Source organism: Salvelinus alpinus, chromosome 8, assembly GCF_045679555.1.
Source record: "Salvelinus alpinus chromosome 8, SLU_Salpinus.1, whole genome shotgun sequence".
Taxonomy (NCBI): domain Eukaryota; kingdom Metazoa; phylum Chordata; class Actinopteri; order Salmoniformes; family Salmonidae; genus Salvelinus; species Salvelinus alpinus.
The window spans coordinates 30,134,086-30,161,270 of record NC_092093.1 but is presented as its reverse complement, the minus strand read 5'-3'; the positions used below and the strand labels follow the sequence as shown (position 1 = coordinate 30,161,270).

Here is a 27,185-nt window from a genome sequence, read left to right as displayed (position 1 = left end):
AGAGCCCGGATTTGAACCCGATCAACCATCTCTGGAGAGACCTGAAAATAGCTTTGCAGCGACGCTCCCCATCCAACCTGACAGCGCTTGAGAGGATCTGCAGAGAAGAATGGGAGAAACTCCCCAAATACAGGTGTGCCAAGCTTGTAGCGTCATACCCAAGAAGACTCGAGGCTGTAATCGCTGCCAAAGGGGCTTCATCAAAGTACCGAGTAAAGGGTCTGAATACTTATGTAAATGTGATCAGTTTTGTATTTTTTACACTTTGTGTGTATATGAGGGGGGGGAACTATTGAATCCATTTTAGAATAAGGCTGTAACGCAACAAAATGTGAAGGTGTCTGAATACTTTCCGAATACTTTGCACCAACATTACTTGGCTTTGTCTGTTTTTTGTGGTTGCTGATCATTTTTGCAGTCAAATGGATGTGCCCTAGAATGACAAAGCTTTGTGATAATCTGTTGTGCCATATTTCCTGCTGCTGCCTTGTACACTAGTGCGGATGTAATTAGTTGTCTCTGATTGGGACTGGAGATTAACAGCCCATGAGATTGTCTCTGCATTATCTGGACTCACTGAGAAGTTAGTATTATTGTTAAAGCGAGATTTCAACGCAAAGCTTTGAAATATTGTACAAGTTTAGACCTCTGAAGATAATTAAATAATCCACCAGTTATCTGCATACTTTTATTTCAGTTTTACAAAAAACATAACATACATAGAAATTAAATATCAAACAAACATTTACACACTTTAGACTTATTTTATACAATAAATCAAATGTATTTACACGTTTACACAATCTACAGGAAATACTGATATTTGGCATATTTACAATTTTCATACAGTACAAGACAGCACTCTGAAACATTACACTTAGCTGGTGAACAATAATTTGAGTAGACTCTTGCCTGTAATACATTGGTTGTAACATTCCTGTTATTTTAAGTCCTTAGTGGGATCTTTCTTTGTTCAATTTCCGTATGGTTTACAAATGACAATATATTTACATTTAATATATACTTTCTAAAGTTATCAAAAGTGATCAAAATATAGATTTGTTTAATGAGGATTTTGATGACATTAAGAAGTAGAATCCGTCTCAAATATTTGTATTGGCAGCATATGAAGATGCTTATTACGTCATCTGAATGATAAACAACACTCATGCAAGTGTTTGATAAAGAATGTGTCAATTTCTGCTAATTTTCTGTGCAGGTTACAACATTGAGACTTCACTGCAGGCATCAAAGTACGACAAGCATGGCGAATGCCTTTTATATTTCATTGTGTCAGCATCTCACACGTTGGACTTTTTTGTACAATACACTTATCACATTTTCTGAGGAGATATACCACTACTTATTTGTTGGTGCATTTCTTTTGATGAAGCTGACAGGTGTGTGAGCATGCGTGTGGTGTTAGGGGACAGTTATGGAATAGAAAGCTGACCAACTGAGGCTCCCTAGAATTTAGGAAGGTTGTTTGAAGGCAGTTTGGAGGCACTGGATGGAACTAACAAACTACTGGTACGACAAACAGAAACCCTGTGCAAAGCTCCACGGCATGTAGGACTATGACAGCGTGGGAGTGGGTGAGGAGGGTGTATGGGTGTGCTTTTGGAGAGTGTGGATAGGTGAGAGTATAGAGATGGGGTTCATTTATCTGACCTCTCTCTCTCTTCTGCCATCCCAAAACAGTGTAAGAAAACGTCCGGCCTGGGGCTATGACTCGAAGCGTAATTGAACAACACATTCCACTGTAGCCTATCGTCAGTGAGTTTCAAATTAGGGACAGAGCACTGTCTGAGTATTAGCCAGTCTATTTGCCAGTTCCGCTTAGGGCATATCCTGGGGCATAGATTAATACAGCCCACAATGCTAAAACTAATCGACCAACTCCTTTTGTAAATTGGCCTGTCTTGAGGCTTCCTCTTCTGAGTGAGATGAGTGTGCTTGTAGGATGCTTTCTCACACTGACATAATCCATTATTTGTACCCGAACTCTTTTCAGTTGTGAATAACACAATGCTTCCATTTGGCAGACACCCTCGCTGAAGCACATATAAAAGGCTGGGTAAGACAGAATTGGTTTTAAGGTTCTCACGTCAATATCAATGTATTACGCCAAAGAACTCCGAGACAAGCTATTACACGGTGCTGCTGCCCTAATGCACAGTGCCAGTGAGGGAGGGCTAAAGCCAAACGTCTGTCTAGCATTGCAGTACATCAGCACAAACTGGTGAAGTGGTTGCATACAGTACTAAAAACATGTGCTGATACATGTACCATTATATTTTCATGTCCGTCTGTCTCCCTGAAATGCAGTTTCTTGTGATAATTTTATGAAAATTGGCAGCTCTCTTAGGGCATGGAAACTATTTTTTGAAGTATCAATATCTCCTGAATGAATGGTATTTATATGGGAATCTTTGGCATGATATGGTGAATATACACACAGTACAGTCGTACATTTGTTTGAGTCCTGCAAAGCTGATGATGGATCAAAAATGTTTCTTGGTTTCATGGTGAGGCTTTTCCACAGTGTTTTGCACAGTTTCCATTCCTAGCTTACATCCTCAATGATGCTTGTGTATGTGTACTGTATGTTCTTTATAGTGACTGGCAACGCTTTAGAGAAGCCAAACCCAGCCCACTCCCTTTCAAACTCTCCCGTCCCCACGGTGACTGTGTGTGTTAGCCCATTGGGTCCTGGCAGTGTGTGCAGTAGGCCATGTCGTCAGAGTAGAACTCCACCTGGATGGTGGTGCTATAGAAACCAAACTTGGTTTGGAGGATCTCTGTAGCCTCCTTAAGGACACTCTGGGGATCAGCATTCTTCTCTGGAAAACAACAATGACCATAACAGATGTCAACAATCATCTATTTTATTTTTATTTAACCTTTATTTAACTAGGCAAGTCAGTTAAGAACAAATTCTTATTTACAATGACAGCCTAGGAACAGTGGGTTAAATGCCTTGTTCAGGGGCAGAACAACAGATTTTTACCTTGCCAGCTCAGAGATTCGATCCAGCAACCTTTCAGTTACTGGCCCAACGCTCTAACCACTAGGCTATCTGCCGCCCCATACCGTAATGTCTAACTGTGAAGTTATGTATGATCTTTTTTTCTGTTGGCCACAATTGGCAATGTGTGTGAATGAACATGCTAGATTGTATGTGCACAATCTAAATGGATGTGCCAGACTGAGTAAAGGTGGTTTCTGACCGATGGCTACGTGGACAGAGACCAGGGTCTGTCCTGCGGTCAGGGCCCACACGCGCAGGTTGTGCATAGACTTCACCATCTTCAGAGACAGCAACACCTCCTTCACGGAGTCAAACTCTATTCCCTTAGGAGCCCCTGTAAAAGATTTGAGGACAGATGAATATTGCATCAATAGTTAATTCACTTCATGGAACTCATGGCCATGTTCTGCTGATGTATTTCTCCTTAAACAAATTATTTTACAAACTGAGGAAAATGTCTGGATAAAAATGTTATTGTTTGAATTCACCTTGATTCAGTTCAGAGCAAGAGAAACAGAAAAGGCTGTTGAGTTGAGTTTACCTTCCATGAGTATCCTGAAGACATCCCTGAGGATGGTGATCGTGGTCCCCAGGACAAACACGGAGAAGAGGAAGGTACAAATGGGATCTGCTACTTTGTATTCAGGCTGCAACAGAAGGTCCACAGGAGTGAGTATGAGGCGAGCAGAGGGGTCGTTTCAGGTGGTGATGGGGTGCTGCTCTACTGATGTCATAACACATTAGGCCAGTCAGATCACAGGGAGGGTTTTTAATGGAAGAGCAATATATACCCAGCCAGTTCTGTCTTACCCAGCAGGGTGATGAGACGCGTTAAACCCCTCCTATTGAGACTGTAAATATAAATATATAAGGGATACACTTGTTGCACTGTAAATAAATACAGTATAACAATATGCCGTACTGTAAGATGTATGTAAACACTAGTATTTGTTACTGACCCTGAAGAAGATGACAATGGCAGCCACTAGGACCCCAACACTCTGTAGGAGGTCTCCCAACACGTGAATGAAGGCTGCTCTCACACTGGTGTTGCCATGGCCATGACCCAGAAGGGCATGGGAGTGGCCGTGACCCACATGGGAGTGGCTGTGACCCACAGGGCTCTGCCCGTTCTCGTCTATCTGCTGGTAGCCTGAGCCTTGGGCGTGGAAGGTGGTAGAGTGGTGGAGGATGTACGCCATGCTACAGGACAGAGGGAATAGAGAATGCTACATGTCAATAGTCTAAAGTTCCTCATAGTTTTTATTAAATTCATATGCTCTGGGGGGGAAAGACAGCATAGTTGAATGCAATATGTCTGCCTCAGCTGTTATTTGCATCACTTTGTGTAGTTTTTCCAGATTAAGCCGTGATAATGAACCCCTCACATGATGTTTACTATGACGGCACAGCCGGAGGTGATGAGCATCGCTTGACTGTTGATCTCATAGTCGTTCCTGACTATCCTCTCGATGGCCAGGTACACCAGAACCCCAGTCACTATCCAGATGGACATCACTGACACCAGGGCTCCTAGGATCTCTGTGGGGGTTGGAGACAGTGACGATCGGTATCACACATCCAATGACCCCTGGAAAGGTCATTTTAGAGCCTTGTGACCCTGGCTATTATCATTCAGCTATTACAACATTAGCCATGTAATCTGGAGGTTAAATGGTAAAAGATAAAGTACATTCACAGATGTTTTAAGGTGATATGTCATGGGCCTAACCTGAGCGGTGCCATCCAAAGGTCATGGTTTTGGTGGGCGGTCTGGAGGAGATCCACAGGGAGAAGAGACTGACCATCATGCTGCCAAAGTCAGTCAGGAGGTGAGCTGCATCTGTCATAATAGCCAAACTGTGGGCCAGGTAGCCACCTATAGACACATTGACACAATGGAGATGTCTCAGAGGCAGGCACACATCAGATCCATGTTTTAGATGCTATTGACGATGAATAGGTCTCATGAATGGAAAATACAGACTGTGTGTTTGAACAACTAAACTATTATATTTTGATTCCAATGACAGCTAAATCAAATTTCACTTAAAGGGTGGCTGAACTTCCTGATTTAGCCTCATTTTAGATTTATTTCATTAAGAAATGCAAGCGACCATGTCTGAATTCAAACGTGAGTTCGTTTCAGGGTGTGGCTTGATGTTGGTGTCTCTTTTGTGTGTTTGTAAATGAACTGGCTGGTGACTGTGGCAAAATGGTTTGGCTTTGGATTTCCTATCTCCAGGGTTAGTTAGGGGCTGTCAATAAATTGCACAATGTAAATGAGACAATATTTTCATGTTGCACACCTTTAAGTTCTCATTAAATGCTTTCAATATTTGTATATACATTTTTACAATTTATAGTTGGTGGCCACGTCACATGGTCAGGAAAAGCTCCTGGCCCTAGGTATGAAATAGCATTTTAGACTGATTAATAATATCTTCCAGCCTTACCTATGACCTCTCCAATCATGAAGATGAGGCACACAATGGAGGCGACGTACAGCTTCTTCTTAGCCAGAAGCTTGTCATGGTTCTCCTCACTCACTGCTTTGTTACCATGGCAATGGGTGCCAACAGGCTGCTTCTTCAGCTTGGTGACACCAGTCGCATCTCCGTTTTCAAACGGGAAGTTGGGATAGTCTTCTTTGGATTCTGGAAAGGAACTGAAAAAGATCAAAGATTATGAATACATTAGAACTAGTGGATATATGGAGGTTGAAAAACCCTGACCTAGTGAGATATTCTTGGAGGAGGCTTAATCAAGCTAGCCGTCTTGATTACTTCCTAGTCTCGTTCTTGCTGGCATCAAAAGTTTTAAAAAGTATTAATAGGAGACCGAATGCGATCGGACCACCATCTAATTGGCCTCCATATAACTCTTACAGAATTTACACATGGATGGGGAATAGGAAATTTAATCAAAGCCTATTGGATGATAATTTGTTCTTAACTAAGACAAAATAAATCCTAATTGACTTTTTTTGTTCAACATTGGTACAGAAGATCCCCTTATTGTATGGGACACTTTCAAATGTACTTTTAGAGGACATTCAATACAATACTCATCATTAAAACTAAAGCAGTTTAGGTCAAAAGAGATTAGACTAATAAAGGAAATAGAGGAAGTAACAGCGCAGGTAGATGGTAATGGAAACTGTACTATAGAGTAGAGGTCGACCGATTATGATTTTTCAAAGCCGATACCGATTATTAGAGGACCCAAAAAAAGCCGATACCGATTAATCGACCGATTTTTTTAAAGATTGATTTGTAATAATGACAATTACAACAATACTGAATGAACACTTATTTTAACTTAATATAATACATCAATAAAATCAATTAACCTCAAATAAATAATGAAACATGTTCAATTTGGTTTAAATAATGCAAAAACAAAGTGTTGGAGAAAAAAGTAAAAGTGCAATATGTGCCATGTAAGAAAGCTAACGTTTAGGTTCCTTGCTCAGAACATGAGAACATATGAAAGCTGGTGGTTCCTTTTAACATGAGTCTTCAATATTCCCAGGTAAGAAGTTTTAAGTTGTAGTTATTATAGGAATTATAGGACTATTTCTCTCTATATACGATTTGTATTTCATATACCTTTGACTATTGGATGTTCTTATTAGGCACTTTAGTATTGCCAGTGTAACAGTATAGCTTCCGTCCCTCTCCTCGCTCCTACCTGGGCTCAAACCAGGAACACAATGACAACAGCCACCCTCGAAGCAGTGTTACCCATGCAGAGCAAGGGGAATAACTACTCCAAGTCTCAGAGCGAGTGACATTTGAAACGCTATTAGCGTGCACCCCGCTAACTAGCTTGCCATTTCACATCGGTTACACCAACCTAATCTCGGGAGTTGATAGGCTTGAAGCACAGCGAAGAGCTTCTGGCAAAACGCAGGAAAGTGCTGTTTGAATGAATGCTTACGAGCCTGCTGCTGCCTACCACCACTCAGTCAGACTGCTCTATCAAATCATAGACTTAGTTATAACATAATTTACATTTTAGTCATTTAGCAGACGCTCTTATCCAAAGCGACTTACAGTAGAGTGCATACATTTTATTACATTTTTACATACTGAGACAAGGATATCCCTACCGGCCAAGAGCAGACGCTCTTATCCAGAGCGACTTACAGTAGAGTGCATACATTTGATTAAATATTTTTTTTTTTTTACATACTGAGACAAGGATATCCCTACCAGCCAAACCCTCCCTAACCCGGACGACGCTATGCCAATTGTGCGTCGCCCCACGGATCTCCCGGTGGCGGCCAGCTGCGACAGAGCCTGGGCGCGAACCCAGCCCAGCCTGGGAACGAACCCAGAGACTCTGGTGGCGCAGCTAGCACTGCGATGCAGTGCCCTAGACCACTGCGCCACCCGGGAGACACGATAATAACACACAGAAATACGAGCCTTAGGTCATTATTAATATGGTCGAATCCGGAAACTATAATCTCGAAAACAAGACGTTTATTCTTTCAGTGAAATACGGAACCGTTCCATATTTTATCTAACGGGTGGCATCCATAAGTCTAAATATTCCTGTTACATTGCACAACCTTCAATGTTATGTCATAATTACGTAAAATTCTGGCAAATTAGGCGGCCCAAACTGTTGCATATACACTGACTCTGCGTGCAATGAACGCAAGAGAAGTGACATAATTTCACCTGGTTAATATTGCCTGCTAACCTGGATTTCTTTTAGCTAAATATGCAGGTTTAAAAATATATACTTCTGGGTATTGATTTTAAGAAAGGCATTGATGTTTATGGTTAGGTACACGTTGGAGCAACGATACGCACCACATCGATTATATGCAACGTAGGACACGCTAGATAAACTAGTAATATCATCAACCATGTGTAGTTAACTAGTGAATATGATTGATTGATTGATTGTTTTTTATAAGATCAGTTTAATGCTAGCTAGCAACTTACCTTGGCTTCTACTGCATTCGCGTAACAGGCAGGCTCCTCGTGGAGTGCAATGTATTCAGGTGGTTAGAGCGTTGGACTAGTTAACTGTAAGGTTGCAAGATTGAATCCCCCGAGCTGACAAGGTAAAAATCTGTCGTTCTGCCCCTGAACGAGGCAGTTAACCCACCGTTCCTAGGCCATCATTGAAAATAAGAACGTGTTCTTAACTGACTTGCCTAGTTAAATAAAGATTAAATAAAGGTGTATAAAGAAAAGAAAAAAATGTATTTAAAAAATAATCTGCAAAATCGGTGTCCAAAAATACCGATTTCCGATTATAATTTAAACTTGAAATCGGCCCTAATTAAACGGCCATTCCGATTAAATCGGTCGACCTCTACTATAGAGGCACAAAATAGGTTAGAGCAGGGGTGTCAAACTCATTTCGCATCGTGGGCCACATACGGCCTAGGGAGATGTCAAGTGGGCCGGACCATTAAAATTATACCATACTCTGCTATAAATAACCAAAATATCATGTCTTTCCTTTGTTTTGGTGTAAAGAAGCACAAGAACATTAGGAAAATATTGAAATTTGTTTCCTCAGACCCGCCAGCAATTCGTTAATCTTATCTCTTCTCAGTTGTCCTTGCAAGCCGTCATATTTTTCGCTGTGATGAGTCTCGTAGTGGCGTCGAATATTATATTCCTTCAATACCGAAACTTGTTGCAAACACACCAAGCACGAAGGTTTTCCGTGCATCTCTGTAAATAAATAGGACGTGGTCCATTTTTCTTTGAAAATTCTACACTCCTTATCTACTTTTCTCCGTTTGGATAACGACATTTTGGCTAATGAGGGTGTAGCGGAGAGGTAGAGACCAAGGTATTAACAACGTCGTAACAAGCAGCAGATGGCGCATTGATACCGTCTGCTGTTTTCAGTCTGTCTCAGTGATGCGGCTTGTCTTCTACTCTGATGGAAAGAGTGCGCCCCTTAGCGGATAATCCATGAATTGCAGCGAATTAAAAATATTAATTCCATGTCTTTTATGCATTTTTTCCACTTTCAAATTATCCTGCGGGCCTGATCGAACCTCCTTGGGGGCCGGTTCCGGCCCGCGGGCCGTATGTTTGACACCCCTGGGTTAGAGGAAAACAAAAAAGAAATGGACGTACTTATTCAAGAACGATCAAGTGTAATGTATTACAAAAATAAAACGAATTGAATGGAAAATTGTGAAAAATGCACAAAATTTTTCTTGAATCTTCAACATAGAAATTCTACCAAAGATTATTTACAGAAATTCGTTACAAATTATGGAGTTATCCATGATTCACCAAATTATATTTTGAAAGAGGAAGCAAAATATTTTGAGCATGTGTTTTCTTTTCAGTCTCCTCCATTTCCACATAATGATGTTAACTGTAAGGATTTCTTTCCTAATAATAATAATAATGTAAAATTAACACATTTATAGAAAGACCTGTGTGAAGGCCAACTTACAGAAGAGGAACTTTATGAGGCAATAAAATCTTTTCAGTCTGCAAAAACACCAGGGCTTAATGGTATACCAGTAGAGGTATAGCATACCTTTTTTTTATGTACTCAAAGATCCATTATTAGCATGTTTTAATTACTATTATACAACTGGTAGACTCAGGTACTCAACAGGAAGGTCTGATTTCATTACAACTAAATCAGGACCCAGGTGATAAGTATAAAGATCCAGTCCATTTAAAAAACTGGAGGCCTCTAACACTTCAATGTTGTGATGTGAAAATCCTGGCGAAATGCATAGCACATAGAATAAAAAAAGGTTTTACCAGATATTGTTCATCCTGATCAGACCGTTTTTTTACATGGATGAAATATTGGAGATAATATACGACAATTACTTGATACAATTTAACATTATGAAACATCGAAGATACCAGGACTGGTCTTCATAGCAGATTTTGAAAAGGCATTTGATAAAGTACGACTAGAATTTATTTATAAATGCCTGGATTACTTTAAATTTTGGTGAATCTCTTATACAATGGGTTAAAGTTATGTACAGCAACCCCAGATGTAAAATAGTAAATAGTGGTTACTTCTCAGAAACGATTGAGCTTTTAAGATGAGTAAAACAAGGCTGTCCGTTGTCTCCATATCTATTTATTATGGCCATTGAAATGCTAGCTATTAAAATTAGATCGAACAAGAACATCAAGGTGTTAGAAATCCAGGGGACAAAAATAAAAGTGTCATTGTATGCCGATGACTCCAGTTTTTCCTTAAATCCGCAATCTGGAACCCTGCACAGTCTCATTGAATATCTTGATCACTTTTCTAGCCTCTCTGGATTAAAACCTAATTATGACATGTGTACCATATTCTGTATTGGATCATTAAAAAAATACAGTGTTTACAGTACATTGTAGTTTGCCAATAAAATGGGTGGATGGGGAAGTAGACATACTTGGTATTCACATCTCAAAAATTATAAATGAACTTACCACAATTAATCTCAATAGAAAGTTAGCAAAAATAGATGTGATTCTGCAACCATGGAGAGGGAAATACTTGTCTATCTTTGGTCCTATCACAGTCTACTTACTTACTAATGGCACTGCCTACTCCAGATGACTCGTTTTTAAATCATATGAGCAAAAAATATTTCATTTTATTTGGAATGCTAAACCAGACGAAATTAAACATGCCTATTTATATAATGAATATGAGTTTCAGGGGCTAAAAGTATTAAATATTAAAGCTTTAAACCTCTCACTAAAAGCTTCACTCATAAATTATACTTAAACCCAAACTGGTTCTCCAGTAGGTAACCTAGTGGTTAGAGCGTTGGGCCAGTAACTGAAAGGATGCTAGATCGACTCCCTGAGCTGACAAGGTAAAAATCTATCGTTCTGTCCCTGAACAAAGCAGTTAACCCACTGTTCCTAGGCCGTCATTGTAAATAAGAACTTTTTTCTTAACTGACTTGCCTAGTTAAATAAATGTTCAAAAATCGCCTTTAAACAGATTACAACTTCTCATTTCCGACTAATTGAAAATGAAATTTTGTTTAAAGTATTGCCCTTTCTTAAACAAGCCTTGCAAAGCTGGTTACAATTTCAGTTTTATCCTCCAGAAAAGATAGAACAAATATTACAACAAATGTTATGGTTAAATTCAAATATACTGATTAATTAAAAAACATTCTTTATGGATTTTTTTTTTTTAATTGTATTATATTTATTAATGATATTATGAATTGAAACGGAGGAGTTATGTCACATATGCAGTCATGGAAAATATCTGTACAATCCAAATTTACAACCAACTGATTGCAGCACTACCACAAAAATAGAGGCAAGGGGAAAAGGGAGAAGGTAAGGAACTTGTTTGCCTGCCATATATTAAAGATACAAATTGGCTGAAAGGAACTGGCATAAATAGAAAAATATACCAGTTTATCTGAGGACAAAAATGTTGACAGCTGTGCCATACAGGGTGCAAAATAAATGGAAGAGATTTTTGATGTACCAATTCCATGGCACATGGTTTATGAACTGGTACAAAAAAACAACACTTGATTCAACACTTAAGAATTTTTCAATTTAAATTACTATATACAATTCTTGCCACCAACAGAATGCTATATATATGGGGCATACAACAATCTCAACTCTGTATATTTTGTTGCGAATAGACAGAATCAATAGATAATCTATTCTGGTATTGCCTCTATGTAGCTTGTTTCTGGTCACAGGTTCAGGAATTGTTCAAAAATCACAACATGCACTTCAAATGAATCTTACAAATAGCAGTGTTGGGCGATTTGGAAAGCATTGGTCAGTCAATAAATAATACTCATAGGAAAGGTTTTCATCTTTAGCTCACAATCTGTGGATAATATACGATGAGAAATGTTAAAACATTTTGTCAAACATCACAGCACAATTGTAAAATATATGGCACATGGAAACCAAACAAGGGTGGTCTATGGTGATAGGTGGGATTGGCTGAGAGTGGCTGAGAGTTGGGATTAAAGAGTTTATGTTTGGTAATGTATTATTGTTATGTGACTGCTTTATATAAAAGTACCATGTATGTAAAATGTATATGTAAAATGTATATGTAGCAAAAAAGCTGTAAAAAAAACTACGATATTTGTTCCCCCGAAGCGGGGGGTGGTGGAGTGGTTAATAAAAAATAAAAAAAGTAAAATAAATTACACATAATTTACAGTGCAATTGGAAAGTCTTCAGACTTTCCGTTACAGCCTTATTCTAAAATGGATTAAATAGTTTTCCCCCCTCATCAATCTACACACAATGCCCCATAATGACAAAGAAAAAAAGTGTTAAGAAATGTTTGCAAATGTATTGAAAAAAAATGAAAATATATCACATTTACATAAGTATTCAGAACCTTTACTCAGTACTTTGATAAAGCACCTTTGGCAGCGATTACAGCATCAAGTCTTCTTGGGTATGACGCTACAAGCTTGGCACACCTGTATTTGGGTAGTTTCTCCCATTCTTCTCTGCAGATCCTCTCAAGCTCAGTCAGGTTGGATAGGGAGAGTTGCTGCACAGCTATTTCCAGGTCTCTCCAGAAATGTTTGTTCGGGTTCAAGTCCGGGCTCTGGCTGGGCCACTCAAAAACATTCAGAGACTTGTCCCGAAGCCACTCCTGCGTTGTCTTGGCTGTGTGCTTAGGGTCTTTGTCCTGTTGGAAGGTGAACCTTCGCCCCAGTCTGAGGTCCTGAGCGCTCTGGAGCAGGTTTTCATCAAGGTTCTTTCTGTACTTGCTCTGTTCATCTTTCCCTCGATCCTGACTAATCTCCCAGTCCCTGCCTCTGAAAAACATCCCTACAGCATGATGCTGCCACCACCATGCTTCGCCATACGGATGGTGCCAGGTTTCCTCCAGGCGTGACGCTTGGCATTCAGGCCAAAGAGTTCAATATTGGTTTCATCAGACCAGAGAATGTTGTTTCTCATGGTCTGAGAGTCCTTTAGAGTGCCTTATTGGCAAACTCCAGAGCGGGCCTGGTCATGTGCCTGGTTTACTGCAGGAGTGGCCTTCCGTCTGGCCACTGCAGGACCATAAAGGCCATGATTGGCGGAGTGCTGCTACGAGATGGTTGTCCTTCTGAGAATGTTCTCCCAGCTCTCCACAGATCATTGAACTCTGGAGCTCTGTCAGTGTACCATCTGGGTTCTTGGTCACCTCACCTGACTCAAGGCCCTTGCTGCCCCACGATTGCTGCAGTCTTGGCACGGAGCGGCCAGTTCCAGAAAGAGTGCTTGGTGGTCATCCTAAACTTCTTCCATTTAAGAATGATGTAGCGCCAACAGTTGTTTCCTTGGGGACCTTCAAGCTGCTTGCAAAAATGTTTTGGTAGCCCTTCCCCAGATCTTGTGCCTCGACTACAATCCTGTCTCAGATGCTCTATGGACAATTCCTTCGACTCTCATGGTCTTGGTTTTTGCTCTGACATGCACTGTCAACTGTGGACGTTATATAGACAGGTGTGTGCCTTTCCAAATCATGTCCAATCAATTGAATTCACAACAGGTGGACTCCAATCAAGTTGTAAAAATATCTTTCGAGTCTCATAGCAAAGGGTCTGATTACTTATGTAAATAATTTATTTCAGTTTTTTATTTGTAACACATTTGCAAAATGTTTAAAAAACAGTTTTCGCTTTGGGGTATTGTTTGTAGATTGATGATGAAAAAAAATGATGTAATCAATTTTAGAATAAGGCTGTAACATAACAGAAATGTGGAAAAGGTCAAGGGGTCTGAATACTTTCCGAATGCACTGTATATAGCATTTATATAGCATACTTACAGTAAGTCTACTGCCCTGTCATAGAATCCTATTTTCATAAAATATGATACTGCATAACAACATGTAGACTATACGCTATAGAATGGACTTGCAGTGGAACTGGCTTTTTTAATATATATGTATTATACAATGGGTGGGTCTAATCCTGAATGGTGATTGGTTAAAAATCTTCCAGCCGGTGTCTACTTCACAAGTTACCACCGGCTAAATCGATTATGGTAAAATGTCTATTTACTCTCCTCCATCCGCAATCTACTGTCTCATCAGCCCAGCCAGGCAATGTATACACTTCATCTCCACTATAAAAAGCATCTAGACATTATCTTACATTTCTTTTAGACTAACATTTCATTTTCAACAGTGGAGATTTGTATAAACTTTACTGTCTGCCTCCAACATTTGCAACATTGTTTCAATATTCAAATTAAATCTCCAGCTGTCCCATAGTAATGAACGTGTCGGGAGTTGGGATGAGACAGACAAGCAAGCAGCATTTCTCAGCCAGTTGAAATCATGAATCAGTTGGCATCATTTTTCTGGATATATACAAAGAAATGCCAAGTGAAAAAAGGTAAAACGCAACGAAGTGCAGCTAGTTTGCAGTCTTTCCAGCTTCAGTTTGAAGTGACTGTGTTAGCTGTGTTGTTGGCTAGCTCCTCTGAACAAGTGTCGTGAAAAAGATTCCAAGATGGCGTAGCAGTCGGACGTGTGTTTGTCTTGTCCCGTGTAAATAGTCCTCGTTTTTTTTTTTTCGTATGCATTTCGTATATATTTTAATTTCACTTTCCATTTAGGAACTGAATATACATTCCGCCTCACCCAATGTGGTACGGATCTGCTATTTCTTTTATACTTTAGAACCGTAACCCCAATCAGAAGCTAGCCAGATAACTAGCTACTAGCTAGTAGTCAGTTAGCCACTGCTGCGGTCTTCACCCTTAACTCGGACACCAGCCAGCTTCAGCTCGGGCCAATACCTGCCAGTCTGCAAGCGCGATATCAACCCAGAGCATATAGGACTGCTTTTTCACTACCACATCACCGGATTTTTTTCCTTCTACTTCATCACCGGATTTCAGCCGCAGGCTCTGGACATTTGCACCTTGATTTCGCAGCTAGCTAGCTGCAAACCGTGTGTCTATTGGCTTACGTCGATCCCGGAGCAAACGTAATTTATTCCGGAGCTAGCTGAGGAGCTCCATCAGCCATTCCTGGGCTACAGTCACCTATCCGGACCCGTTTTTTTGTTTTTTTTTGTTGTTGCTGCAGATACCGGGCCCACCGGGCCTTCACGACTGACTGCCGACGTTATCTGCCCGAGGGAGTTATCCAACTGGCACCCCCGTCCCGACGTTACCTGAACGCTCATCTGGGGCCCGCTAATCGTTAGCTGTCTTATCGGCTGCTATCTGAATAAGTATATCGGACAATTATTATTATTATTATTATATTTTTTTTTTTTTTCTTGGGCCACTATATCTATTTTGCCAATTTGGATTGATCCCCTCTACCACACGGAACCCCACTAACCTACCGACGGAAACGCACGAGGTATCTACAATTAGACCTCCATCCTATGCTATCTTGCTACCGATAGCCTCTACCCGGCCTACTGTCTGGATCGCCGTGACCCCAACCAACCTCTACTCACTGGACCCTTATTGATCACTCGATTAAGCATGCCTCTCCTTAATGTAAATATGCCTTGTCCATTGTTGTTCTGGTTAGTGTTTATTGGCTTATTTCACTGTAGAGACTCTAGCCCTGCTCACTATACCATATCCAACCTCTCAGTTCCACCACCCACATATGCGATGACATCACCTGGTTTCAATGATGTTTCTAGAGACAATATCTCTCTCATCATCACTCAATACCTAGGTTTACCTCCACTGTATTCACATCCTACCATACCTTTGTCTGTACATTATTCCTTTAAGCTATTTTATCGCCCCCAGAAACTTCCTTTTACTCTCTGCTCTAGTAGCTCTAGACGACCAATTCTCATAGCTTTTAGCCGTACCCTTATCCTACTCCTCCTCTGTTCCTCTGGTGATGTAGAGGTGAATCCAGGCCCTGCAGTACCTAGCTCCACTCCTATTCCCCAGGCGCTCTCTTTTGATGACTTCTGTAACCGTAATAGCCTTGGCTTCATGCATGTTAACATTAGAAGCCTCCTCCCTAAGTTTGTTTTGTTCACTGCTTTAGCACACTCTGCCAACCCGGATGTTTTAGCCGTGTCTGAATCCTGGCTTAGAAAGACCACCAAAAATTCAGACATTTTCATCCCCAATTACAAGATTTTCAGACAAGATAGAACGGCCAAAGGGGGCGGTGTTGCAATCTACTGCAAAGATTGCCTGCAGAGTTCTGTTTTACTATCCAGGTCTGTTCCCAAACAATTTGAACTTCTACTTTTAAAAATCCACCTCTCTAAAAACAAGTCTCTCACCGTTGCCGCCTGCTATAGACCACCCTCTGCCCCCAGCTGTGCTCTGGACACTATATGTGAACTGATTGCCCCCCATCTATCTTCAGAGCTCGTGCTGCTAGGCGACCTAAATTTGAACATGCTCAACACCCCAGCCACCCTACAATCTAAGCTTGATGCCCTCAATCTCACACAAATTATCAATGAACCTACCAGGTACCACCCCAATTCCGTAAACACGGGTACCCTCATAGATATCATCCTAACAAACTTGCCCTCCAAATACACCTCTGCTGTTTTCAACCAAGATCTCAGCGATCACTGCCTCATTGCCTGCATCCGTAATGGGTCAGCGGTCAAACGACCTCCACTCATCACTGTCAAACGCTCCCTGAAACACTTCAGCGAGCAGGCCTTTCTAATCGACCTGGCCGGGGTATCCTGGAAGGATATTGATCTCATCCCGTCAGTAGAGGATGCCTGGACATTTTTTAAAAATGCCTTCCTCACCATCTTGAATAAGCATGCCCCATTCAAGAAATTTAGAACCAGGAACAGATATAGCCCTTGGTTCTCTCCTGACCTGACTGCCCTTAACCAACAGAAAAACATCCTATGGCGTTCTGCATTAGCATCGAACAGCCCCCGTGATATGCAACTTTTCAGGGAAGCCAGAAACCAATATACACAGGCAGTTAGAACAGCCAAGGCTAGCTTTTTCAAGCAGAAATTTGCTTCCTGCAACACAAATTCAAAAAAGTTCTGGGACACCGTAAAGTCCATGGAGAATAAGAACACCTCCTCCCAGCTTCCAACCGCTCTGAAGATAGGAAACACTGTCACCACCGACAAATCCACTATAATTGAGAATTTCAATAAGCATTTTTCTACGGCTGGCCATGCTTTCCACCTGGCTACCCCTACCCCGGACAACAGCACTGCCCTCCCCTCTGCTACTCGCCCAAGCCTTCCCCATTTCTCTTTCTCCCAAATACAGTCAGCTGATGTTCTAAAAGAGCTGCAAAATCTGGACCCTTACAAATCAGCCGGGCTAGATAATCTGGACCCTTTCTTTCTAAAACTATCTGCTGAAATTGTGGCCACCCCTATTACTAGCCTCTTCAACCTCTCTTTCGTGTCGTCTGAGATTCCCAAAGATTGGAAAGCAGCTGCGGTTATCCCCCTCTTCAAAGGGGGGGACACTCTTGACCCTAACAGCTACAGACCTATATCTATCCTACCCTGCCTTTCTAAGGTCTTCGAAAGCCAAGTCAACAAACAGATTACCGACCATTTCGAATCCCACCATACCTTCTCCGCTATGCAATCTGGTTTCAGAGCTGGTCATGGGTGCACCTCAGCCACGCTCAAGGTCATAAACGATATCTTAACCGCCATCGATAGGAAACAATACTGTGCAGCCGTATTCATTGACCTGGCCAAGGCTTTTGACTCTGTCAATCACCACATCCTCATCGGCAGACTCGACAGCCTTGGTTTCTCTAATGATTGCCTCGCCTGGTTCACCAACTACTTCTCTGATCGAGTTCAGTGTGTCAAATCGGAGGGTCTTTGTCCGGGCCTCTGGCAGTCTCTATGGGGGTGCCACAGGGTTCAATTCTTGGACCGACTCTCTTCTCTGTATACATCAATGATGTCGCTCTTGCTGCTGGTGATTCTCTGATCCACCTCTACGCAGACGACACTATTCTGTATACTTCTGGCCCTTCTTTTGACACTGTGTTAACAACCCTCCAGGCGAGCTTCAATGCCATACAACTCTCCTTCCGTGGCCTCCAATTGCTCTTAAATACAAGTAAAACTAAATGCATGCTCTTCAACCGATCGCTGCCTGCACCTGCCCGCCTGTCCAACATCACTACTCTGGACGGCTCTGACTTAGAATATGTGGACAACTACAAATACCTAGGTGTCTGGTTAGACTGTAAACTCTCCTTCCAGACTCACATCAAACATCTCCAATCCAAAGTCAAATCTAGAATTGGCTTCCTATTCCGCAACAAAGCATCCTTTACTCATGCTGCCAAACATACCCTTGTAAAACTGACCATCCTACCAATCCTCGACTTCGGTGATGTCATTTACAAAATAGCCTCCAAAACCCTACTCAATAAATTGGATGCAGTCTATCACAGTGCCATCCGTTTTGTCACCAAAGCCCCATATACTACCCACCACTGCGACCTGTACACTCTCGTTGGCTGGCCCTCGCTTCATACTCGTCGCCAAACCCACTGGTTCCAGGTCATCTACAAGACCCTGCTAGGTAAAGTCCCCCCTTATCTCAGCTCGCTGGTCACCATAGCAGCACCTACCTGTAGCACGCGCTCCAGCAGGTATATCTCTCTAGTCACCCCCAAAACCAATTCTTCCTTTGGACGCCTCTCCTTCCAGTTCTCTGCTGCCAATGACTGGAACGAACTACAAAAATCTCTGAAACTGGAAACACTTATCTCCCTCACTAGCTTTAAGCACCAGCTGTCAGAGCAGCTCATAGATTACTGCACCTGTACATAGCCCATCTATAATTTAGCCCAAACAACTACCTCTTTACCTACTGTATTTATTTATTTATTTATTTTGCTCCTTTGCACCCCATTATTTCTGTCTCTACTTTGCGCTTTCTTCCACTGCAAACCAACCATTCCAGTGTTTTTAGTTTTTATTTTACTTGCTGTGTTGTATTCACTTCGCCTCCATGGCCTTTTTATATTTTTATTTATTTATACATATATTTGTTTGCCTTCACCTCCCATATCTCACCTCACTTGCTCACATTGTATATAGACTTATTTTTTTCACTGTATTATTGACTATATGTTTGTTTTACTCCATGTGTAACTATGTGTTGTTGTATGTGTCGAACTGCTTTGCTTTATCTTGGCCAGGTCGCAATTGTAAATGAGAACGTGTTCTCAATTTGCCTACCTGGTTAAATAAAGGTTAAATAAATAAAATTTAAAAAATGAGTGAGCACATTTTCTATGCCAGGTGAAATCGAACCTCATTAGATTATTGTTATGGATGTATCCAAATAAATGTCACTAGAAAACAGCTTAAACAAATGCAGCTACTTTGCTATTATTTTGGCTGCACTTTTTGACGACTGTAAGTTAGCCGTAGTTGGCTAGCTAGCAAGAAAGGGATAAGAACGTTGCCAGCCAGTATGGCAATGGAACATTTAGAACGAACGACTGGGTCGCGTCCATAGATACAGAACAAAAAGACTGAACTAATGGGTCCTGTCTCTGTCAGAACAGATAGAACGAACGACCAACCGACTTGGGTAGCAACCCTAGATTTGTGTCGGGACTGTATCTTGTGGAAGGATGAAATAGTATGAATAAATTCACCAAAATAACGTTTTTTATGAAGTAGATTACAAACAACTGTGTTTGTTTGTATCATCTGAGAATTACATAAATAGCACACTCCCACGTCACAGTAAAATCAGATTAAAATTAAACCAGTATAACAAATGCTGGGTAGGCCGTCCCCCCTCTCTCTCTCTCTCCATGTGCAATGAGGATAAGCAGGATGATGAGACTAATGAGGTGGAAAAAACGCAATTTTGGCTTCTAGGAGATAACCCAGCTTTGGGCCGCGACTCCATCAGTCCAGAGCCCAGGGACACGAAGGCTGAAAGGAGTCGGCCAAGTGGAAAACTGCTTCTGTTTAATCACACCATGGGGAGATGAGAGCAAATACACCCCCTCCCATCCTAACCCCACGCAGAGGCTATTCAAAATGTCCGTCTGTCACACACACACACACGAGACACCTAGAGAACATACACAAACATAACATAAACCCTCGCTGTGAACACACACACACACTTTACATCAACACATAGCCTAACACTGCAGAGCAAACATGATTGGTTAACCTCAGGATCGACTCCATTCAATTTAACAAATGGAGGGCTTGTCTTGAATGAATATGTTTTGGGGATTTCTATACAGCAGTTCTCAAAGAAGGGATCTATGTCAGGTTAAACCTTTCCAAATTCAATCAGTTGGTGTGTCCATGCCCAGGTCATAAATAAAACGCTTTATGTAATCTAGCTTGTTGCCATCTTCAAATCAGGATAAATCCTATGAGACCTGTCCATTTTCCCAGCCATGTGAACTGGTCCATTTACAGGATATCTTCTGATTCAGTGCAGTATCATGTCATTCTTGGCATTACACCATACTGTAGGCTACACTGACAAAACCTCTTTGTCCTACAAAGAAAATAAAGATTTGACAAGTCAGCATCACTGGCTCATGACTGTTTAACACATGGATGGTCTTATACACAACCAATATTTACATCTTGTCCAATCTGGAACCATTCTAGAACAAAGATTTAGAATGAATGTTAATGCAAGTGGGTTCAATGTACTCCTCAAGGGTTATGAAGCAGTGTCTTGTACAACATTGGTATCTCTTCTTCCTCTTAAAATGGCAACTTTCACACTGTATAGAGTTCTACATAAACGTTCCCTGACTAAATTCAATAAATGTTCTTGCTACTTTAAATCATCATGCAATAGTTTTTTAAAAGTAAAGTAAAGATAAAAATATTATGTAGTTGGTGTAGAATAACGTGAGCAAATGTATCTCCAGGTTTCTGTGCTCAAGACAAGCAGACTAAAGGGCCTGCCCGAGGAGATACTCAGCAGTGCATGAAATGATGTGAAATGTATGAGCATTCTTCAAAAACATTACATTATTACAGAGTTGGCAATTGGCTTATGAGCAAGGAAAATGTATTTATATTGACTTTCATTATAATTTCTTCAGCCAAATATGATTGTTAGGCAGCATAAAAAGAGCTATGTAGGATGTCTAATCAAAAACGCTTTTTTTTTTTTTTTACCAATGGGTTAATAATATGTTCCTTGTGTAATCCTCTAAGAACAACCAATGGTCCAAACCTCATGTCTCTATCATAATCCGTTCAATATGAATTGGATTGAGTTTTTACCTTTTGTAGGTTGGTCAAAATTAGAGCGACTAAATCCATGGAGGCCAGACAAAAATGTTTTGTCATAAATCAGAAAAATAGCATCGCGTAATCTAGGCTGGAAACTGTGAGAGAATTAAAGTGGACAGGTTTACAATTCGTCATCTTTCTTCTCAAATCAGGACATAAAACGTTATGGAGATTAGATATATATATCGATTGTGACACATTACATGTAGTATTTTAGTATACGGTTTTCATATTAATGCGAAGTTCCTGTTCTTTTTCGAAGAATTTTCACAAAAACAAGAGTATCTCTCTCTGAAATGTCAACGTACTTCAAGCTTTTTATTTGAAATGTCATCACCAAAGGAGGGTTTTCACTAGTCTGGGCAGAGTGGGTGGACACCCTACTAAATGCTTATGTGAGCACAATTAACAAAATACATTTACAACAGACTATAAGACATAAACAGTTTTTACTTCTTTAAATTATTAGTTAGCAAACGTTTAATCAGCTGGAGAATTAACAAAATTATGTTTGCTTTGTTCCTTCTGGAGAGCTGTTGCCACTAGATCAATGACACTAGATGCTTTGGCACATCACATGTCAGGTTAGGGAATATACATTTTTTATTAAATCAATAAATGTGATCTATTAAATTGTGTAATATATCAGATGGTGCCGTGTTGTTCACAGTGGTGGTCACAATAGGAGTACCCCATTTCTTGCAGTCAAGTGACCAAATCGCCCTCTTCAGGCCTCATGGGTGGAATGTTATACGTTTCATAATGTATATTATGATGTATATTATAATTATGAATATTGGGATGCAAACTCATATCTGACATATATATATATATATTTATGATTGAACCTTTATTTAACTAGGCAAGTCAGTTAAGAACAAATTCTTATTTACAATGACAGTCTACCCAGGCCAAACCCTACCCCGGTCGACACTGGGCCAATTGTGCACCGCCCTATGGGACTCCTATTCACAGCTGGTTGTGATACAGCCTGGAATCGAACCAGGGTCTGTAGTGACACCTCTAGCACTGAGATGCAGTGCCTTAGACCGGCTGCGCCACTTGGGAGCCAAAGGTCTGACTGTGATCAGATCTTATAGGTGTAATTGGACAAGATCAGGATGAAGGACGCATGTTAGAGGCAGGTACAGTATACAGGGCTTATATACATTTTTGTCATAATGTTTTGTGATGTGTCGTGCAATAAATGTTGTTAAACTAGTAATAATCCTTTTCTTCTTTTGTGTTTTACGGTGAAGTAATCCAAAAGTAACTGAAAGTAATCAGATTACATTACTGAGTTTAGTTAATTCAAAAGTTACGTTAGTGATTACAATTTTAGACAGGTAACTAGTAACGGAATACATTTAAAAAGTAACCTTAGTGCCTTCTATTGAGAGGGATGTTCGAAATAGGTCTATCATCATAAGGCCATTAGCATCACTGTTAGACTAGCGAGGCCCCTTTTCAAGTGTGATTAATCAAAAATAGTTTTGATCTACCATTTCTCACACACAATGGACTGCCTGGTTTAGCCTGCCTACAAACCCGAGTCTGAATCGCAGACAGTATAGCCTTCACTGCAACAAGGATCTGCTGTTGCATCCAACATTTTATAGGCTAAAAGTGTTCTCTCCTAATTCGATTTATTCGAATATCGTGTTAATTCGTCCATTTAAAAACAGACTATTGACTCCAGTTCCATCCTCCAGTTCCATCCATCTTGGTTTCAAGAGTAGACTACGTGCACAGCTTGCAGCGATGATTTCCAATGCATGGGTGGCTCTGTGACTGTAGACCGACCATCCTGCTTTGCTGATCTGGCATGAAGTCATGGTGACACTGCAACAAACCCATCCCACCACCACATAATGTCTGCACCAAATAACTAGAATGAGATGATAGGGTCTACACACTCAAACAAACATGCCATAAATATTCTCCATTTCATGCTGCAATACTTTCCAGGGGTTGTTGGTTCCTGAATCATCAGTCTATCTCATAGCTATTACATCAGACATGGCATGCATTGCGCTGTCAAACAACCTAACTTTCATTTGTACTCCTGTCTTGCAAATTGAATCAAAGCTCAGAAAGATTGTTTCAAAGTCCTCTTGTCATTGTTGAATGCACACTGCGCTCACTGGTAGTTTTCCTAATAGGACCCAATTAGCCTAATCATCTGCACAGTTTTTGACACTAGTTTAGTAAGAGCGAGCAGAATGGCGCATGTGCTGGTGCATATGGAGGGTCGAAATTAATAACTTTGACCATTAAAACAATTTAAATTAATGTTATTAAAATGTCGTATTTCCAAATAGTTTCGGTCTCGGGATCATTACACGTAGTTTGAAGTAATTGCAGACATTGAAATCGTTATTAGGCTATATCAAATCTGCGACCTAGGCCTATAAGGCTATTATTGGCTATTTTTTATTATATTTTCCAATACTGATAATAGTCGGTACAAAATATCAAATGACATTATTGGAAATGAAATGCTGTAGGTGGGAGCATGGTGGGAACAGCTACGGGGTTAATTAAGCGCAGGAATATTGCCATTCTTTACTGCAATTTAACTACGTAGGCTACACAGCATTCACACAAGGATAATATATTAATATCGGGGCATTTAAGATATTTATGATATGATTAAGATATCTATTTTGGCTAGTGCTTAACACATCTAATTGGACATAGTCAGGTCTCGCCCAATCCAGTATAGGCCTAATGACCCTTGTGATGATCCACATGAACTTCCATAACCTACGCCTAATGTTATTATTCATTGTATTGTAATACATTTCCAAAAATCAATAAAACATCAAGGATTCTATATGACTTGCTGTGACAGGGGTGCATTCTTTAATTTCACGTAAAATAGTGAACTTGAGTGCCACAAAACACGAGCATTTGTCAAAATGTTCTTCTTCCCTGTCCATGCTGAAATCGAATACCCTTCACTCATTTGTGTTTTCGCGTTTACAATTAATTTGCCTTGATTTAGGGAATCGATTATCAAACACGATACTCAAAGAATAGACTGGTAGTTGAAATTAAACAAATGTGACTCATTATAATAGCTAATAATGTATTGTGCTTTGTTATTTTCAATTTAGGCCTAAATGTTGAATATAACTAACTAAACCTGACTTTTCCCCCCATTAAATAAATATTAAAAAGACGATTAGATAATTAGATAAGTAGTATTACAATTAATATTTATTTAAAAAAACTTGACATTCTTAAATGATTTTTCTGTTCTCTTTTGGCAGCACATTGTAATGCCTATGCGTTTTTTCATTCGAATAATATAGCCAATAAAATAGTCTATAGCTATTCAGGGGTGTTTCACCATTCCCCCATCAGATCTCGTAATGAAAGATGAGTTTTTGCCAGTGCTCAATGAACTTCCCCTCGGGCCATCCGTCAAATAGCCTACTGTCCAAAACGAAGCCAAGCATGGAAATGCATTTGTTCATTCCCATAAAACATTCCACGCACGGACAACATAAGAAAAGACTCGGCGTGAATAAAGCAACGTTAGGCTACTATAGATATATACAGTTCAATTATGCTGTATCCTTGGAAATTGTAGGCTATGTGAATGTCTTCTATTTGCATGAGCTTTGCCCAGCATGTTACTTCATGGTAATATACATTTTCGTTGCAATACCGATTGTTTCATTCTATGTACTCATTCTATCAGTTTGATTTTGGTAGCCTACATATAAGATAGATCTACAACAATTACAAAACGCTACACTAGCAGCATAAGATAAATAGTTTACACCAACTGCCCTGCACCTTAGCCTATAAATGTTTTCAGTTTAATAAACCCTTATGTCTGCATTTTAAAAATATATAGAGAGGTCTACACAATTATGTCTGTATAATTGTATTTATAAATTAAAATGAAATACTCCCTCTGAAGAAATCTGATAGAATGCACAACCTGTCAGCATGTCATCTACAATAAACCTAAAACCTATAAGATATCATAACATCTACTGAGGATTATTTAGTTTGATATAAAATAATCACTGCTCAAACATGGGAAAAAATTGCATTACCTTTTCATTGAATACATTTTGCCATTCTTCTCGCTAACGAGGTGAGACTTCTCTGAATTTATTTCTGAATTCACAGTGGTATCCATGGCTGTGTCTTGTCACGGTTGTATCTGGCAAATTAAGCGGAATCTGAAGATGCGCAGGAGTTTCAGGGAGATCAGTCTTACTGTATCTTAAATGACACGGATAAAATTCGTCCAAACCATTCCAACTGTGCTAATAAAACGAATTAAATTATTCATGGAAATAAGTATCACCAGTTGCAAATATGGGAATATGGAAATATATATGCAAATATGGGACCCGATACGGACTTAACGCCTGCTCTTCTACTGCTGTAGTATAGGCTATGATAAACTTGCCTCTGAATGTGCAGGCTTTGCTTTGGTGCAGCTACAAGTAACAGCTGACTGGAAACAGCCAAGCCCATAAAGGTATCGACAGCACATGTGTCGACGTCAAAAAAAAAAAGCAAGATGTTTCTGCAGCTAGACTATGCTAATTGAGAGGAACAGCACGTTTAGAATTGTGATTGGGTCCTTCGGTGCGGTGCAACAGCCTGTAGCTACAAGTAGGCTACCTATTATTGAAAGCTCAATTAACGTCGTGGATATTGACCATAGCCTATAGTTTATTCAACGACGATTTCCAAATGAAACGATATTGTCACGACATGCAAATAGCATAAGACATTCAAAGGTTAAAAAATCGTATTTTTTTGCTAATTACATTTCAGGTTGCAACTAGGCCAGTGACAGGAGCACACCAGAGTAAAGCCATGCAACATTTTCTTCTAATGCTGTGTCCAGAAAAAGATTCTGAGTCATATCCAATGATGTGTATAAACTCTGGATGACTGACAAGGGGCGCCGTATTGAAGCCACCACGCAGCCACCTTGGTACTCCTCAATTGTAAAAAAAATATATATATGTTGGAAGCTATAGAAATGCATTTCTTAATATCTGCATTCGTTTTTGGCACGTTTATTCTGTTACATACACCTTAATGCATAGTTTTAAATTATATTATGTGAGCTAAACTGACAAATAAAAAACATTTTCCATCGAGGATCATACCCTTTTCCCCCCAATTTTCGCCTAAAATGACATACCCAAATTTAACTGCCTGTAGCTCAGGACCTGAGATCTGACATTCAGAGCTGTATGTATCAAACCAGTTGTCGATAAAAGTTGTGTTGTGCACTCTCCTCAAACAATAGCATGGTATTTTTTTCACTGTAATAGCTACTGTTAATTGGACACTGCAGTTAGATTAACAGAAATGTAAGCTTTCTGCCCATATAAGACATGTCTATGTCCCAGAAAGTTGGCTGTTGTATACAATGTCGTTCTACTCACATCAGCGCACGTTAGCAACAACCGTCCCATAGAGATTGAAGTATTTTTGTTGTTGTTGAAAGCACTAATGTTTGTATTTGTATTACATTTAATTGAAATACTGTAGAATTCAATTCATTCCTATGGAGGATTGCTCCTACTAGGGAGTGCCAATATGGCTGGACCTGGACTTCAAAGCTTCTCAATGGCAAATACATAGCATCAGCAATCCAGGGTTGATATGCGTCATTGGTCATATCCGCGTATATCTTTGGCGCACATCAAGCAGTGAGGATAAACCGAGTTGGTAGAGATACACATTTTTTATATATTTTTTTATTTCACCTTTCTTTAACCAGGTAGGCTAGTTGAGAACAAGTTCTCATTTACAACTGCGACATGGCCAAGATAAAGCAAAGCAGTGCGAGAGGTCCGGACAGGCCCTCCGATTTGACACACTGAACTTTGTCTGAAAAGTAGTTGGTGAACCGGCCGAGGCAGTCATTTGAGAAACCAAGGCTGT

At 40.2% G+C, this 27,185-nt stretch overlaps 1 protein-coding gene across 1 annotated transcript; it reads right to left on the bottom strand.

Moving 5' to 3' along the window:
- Positions 1-674: 674 nt before the first annotated feature.
- LOC139582898 (proton-coupled zinc antiporter SLC30A2-like) lies at positions 675-25,758 on the bottom strand. The gene is made up of 8 exons (XM_071413337.1): positions 25,325-25,758; positions 5,488-5,699; positions 4,764-4,910; positions 4,420-4,573; positions 3,991-4,234; positions 3,573-3,678; positions 3,231-3,365; positions 675-2,843 (listed from the first exon to the last, which is right to left on the bottom strand). Exons 1-8 carry the CDS (start codon positions 25,408-25,410, stop codon positions 2,698-2,700), a joined length of 1,230 nt encoding a protein of 409 aa, XP_071269438.1. The 5' UTR covers positions 25,411-25,758; the 3' UTR covers positions 675-2,697.
- Between the last annotated feature and the right edge of the window lie 1,427 nt (positions 25,759-27,185).

Coding starts and splice junctions, on each gene's coding strand:
- LOC139582898 (XM_071413337.1), bottom strand. CDS start 25,410: ATGGATACCACTGTGAATTCAGAAATAAATTCAGAGAAGTCTCACCTC. Junction 4,574..4,763: donor CTTTGGATGGCACCGCTCAG/GTTAGGCCCATG, acceptor CAACCCCCACAG/AGATCCTAGGAGCCCTGGTG. Junction 3,679..3,990: donor CCATTGTCATCTTCTTCAGG/GTCAGTAACAAA, acceptor CTTCTGTTGCAG/CCTGAATACAAAGTAGCAGA.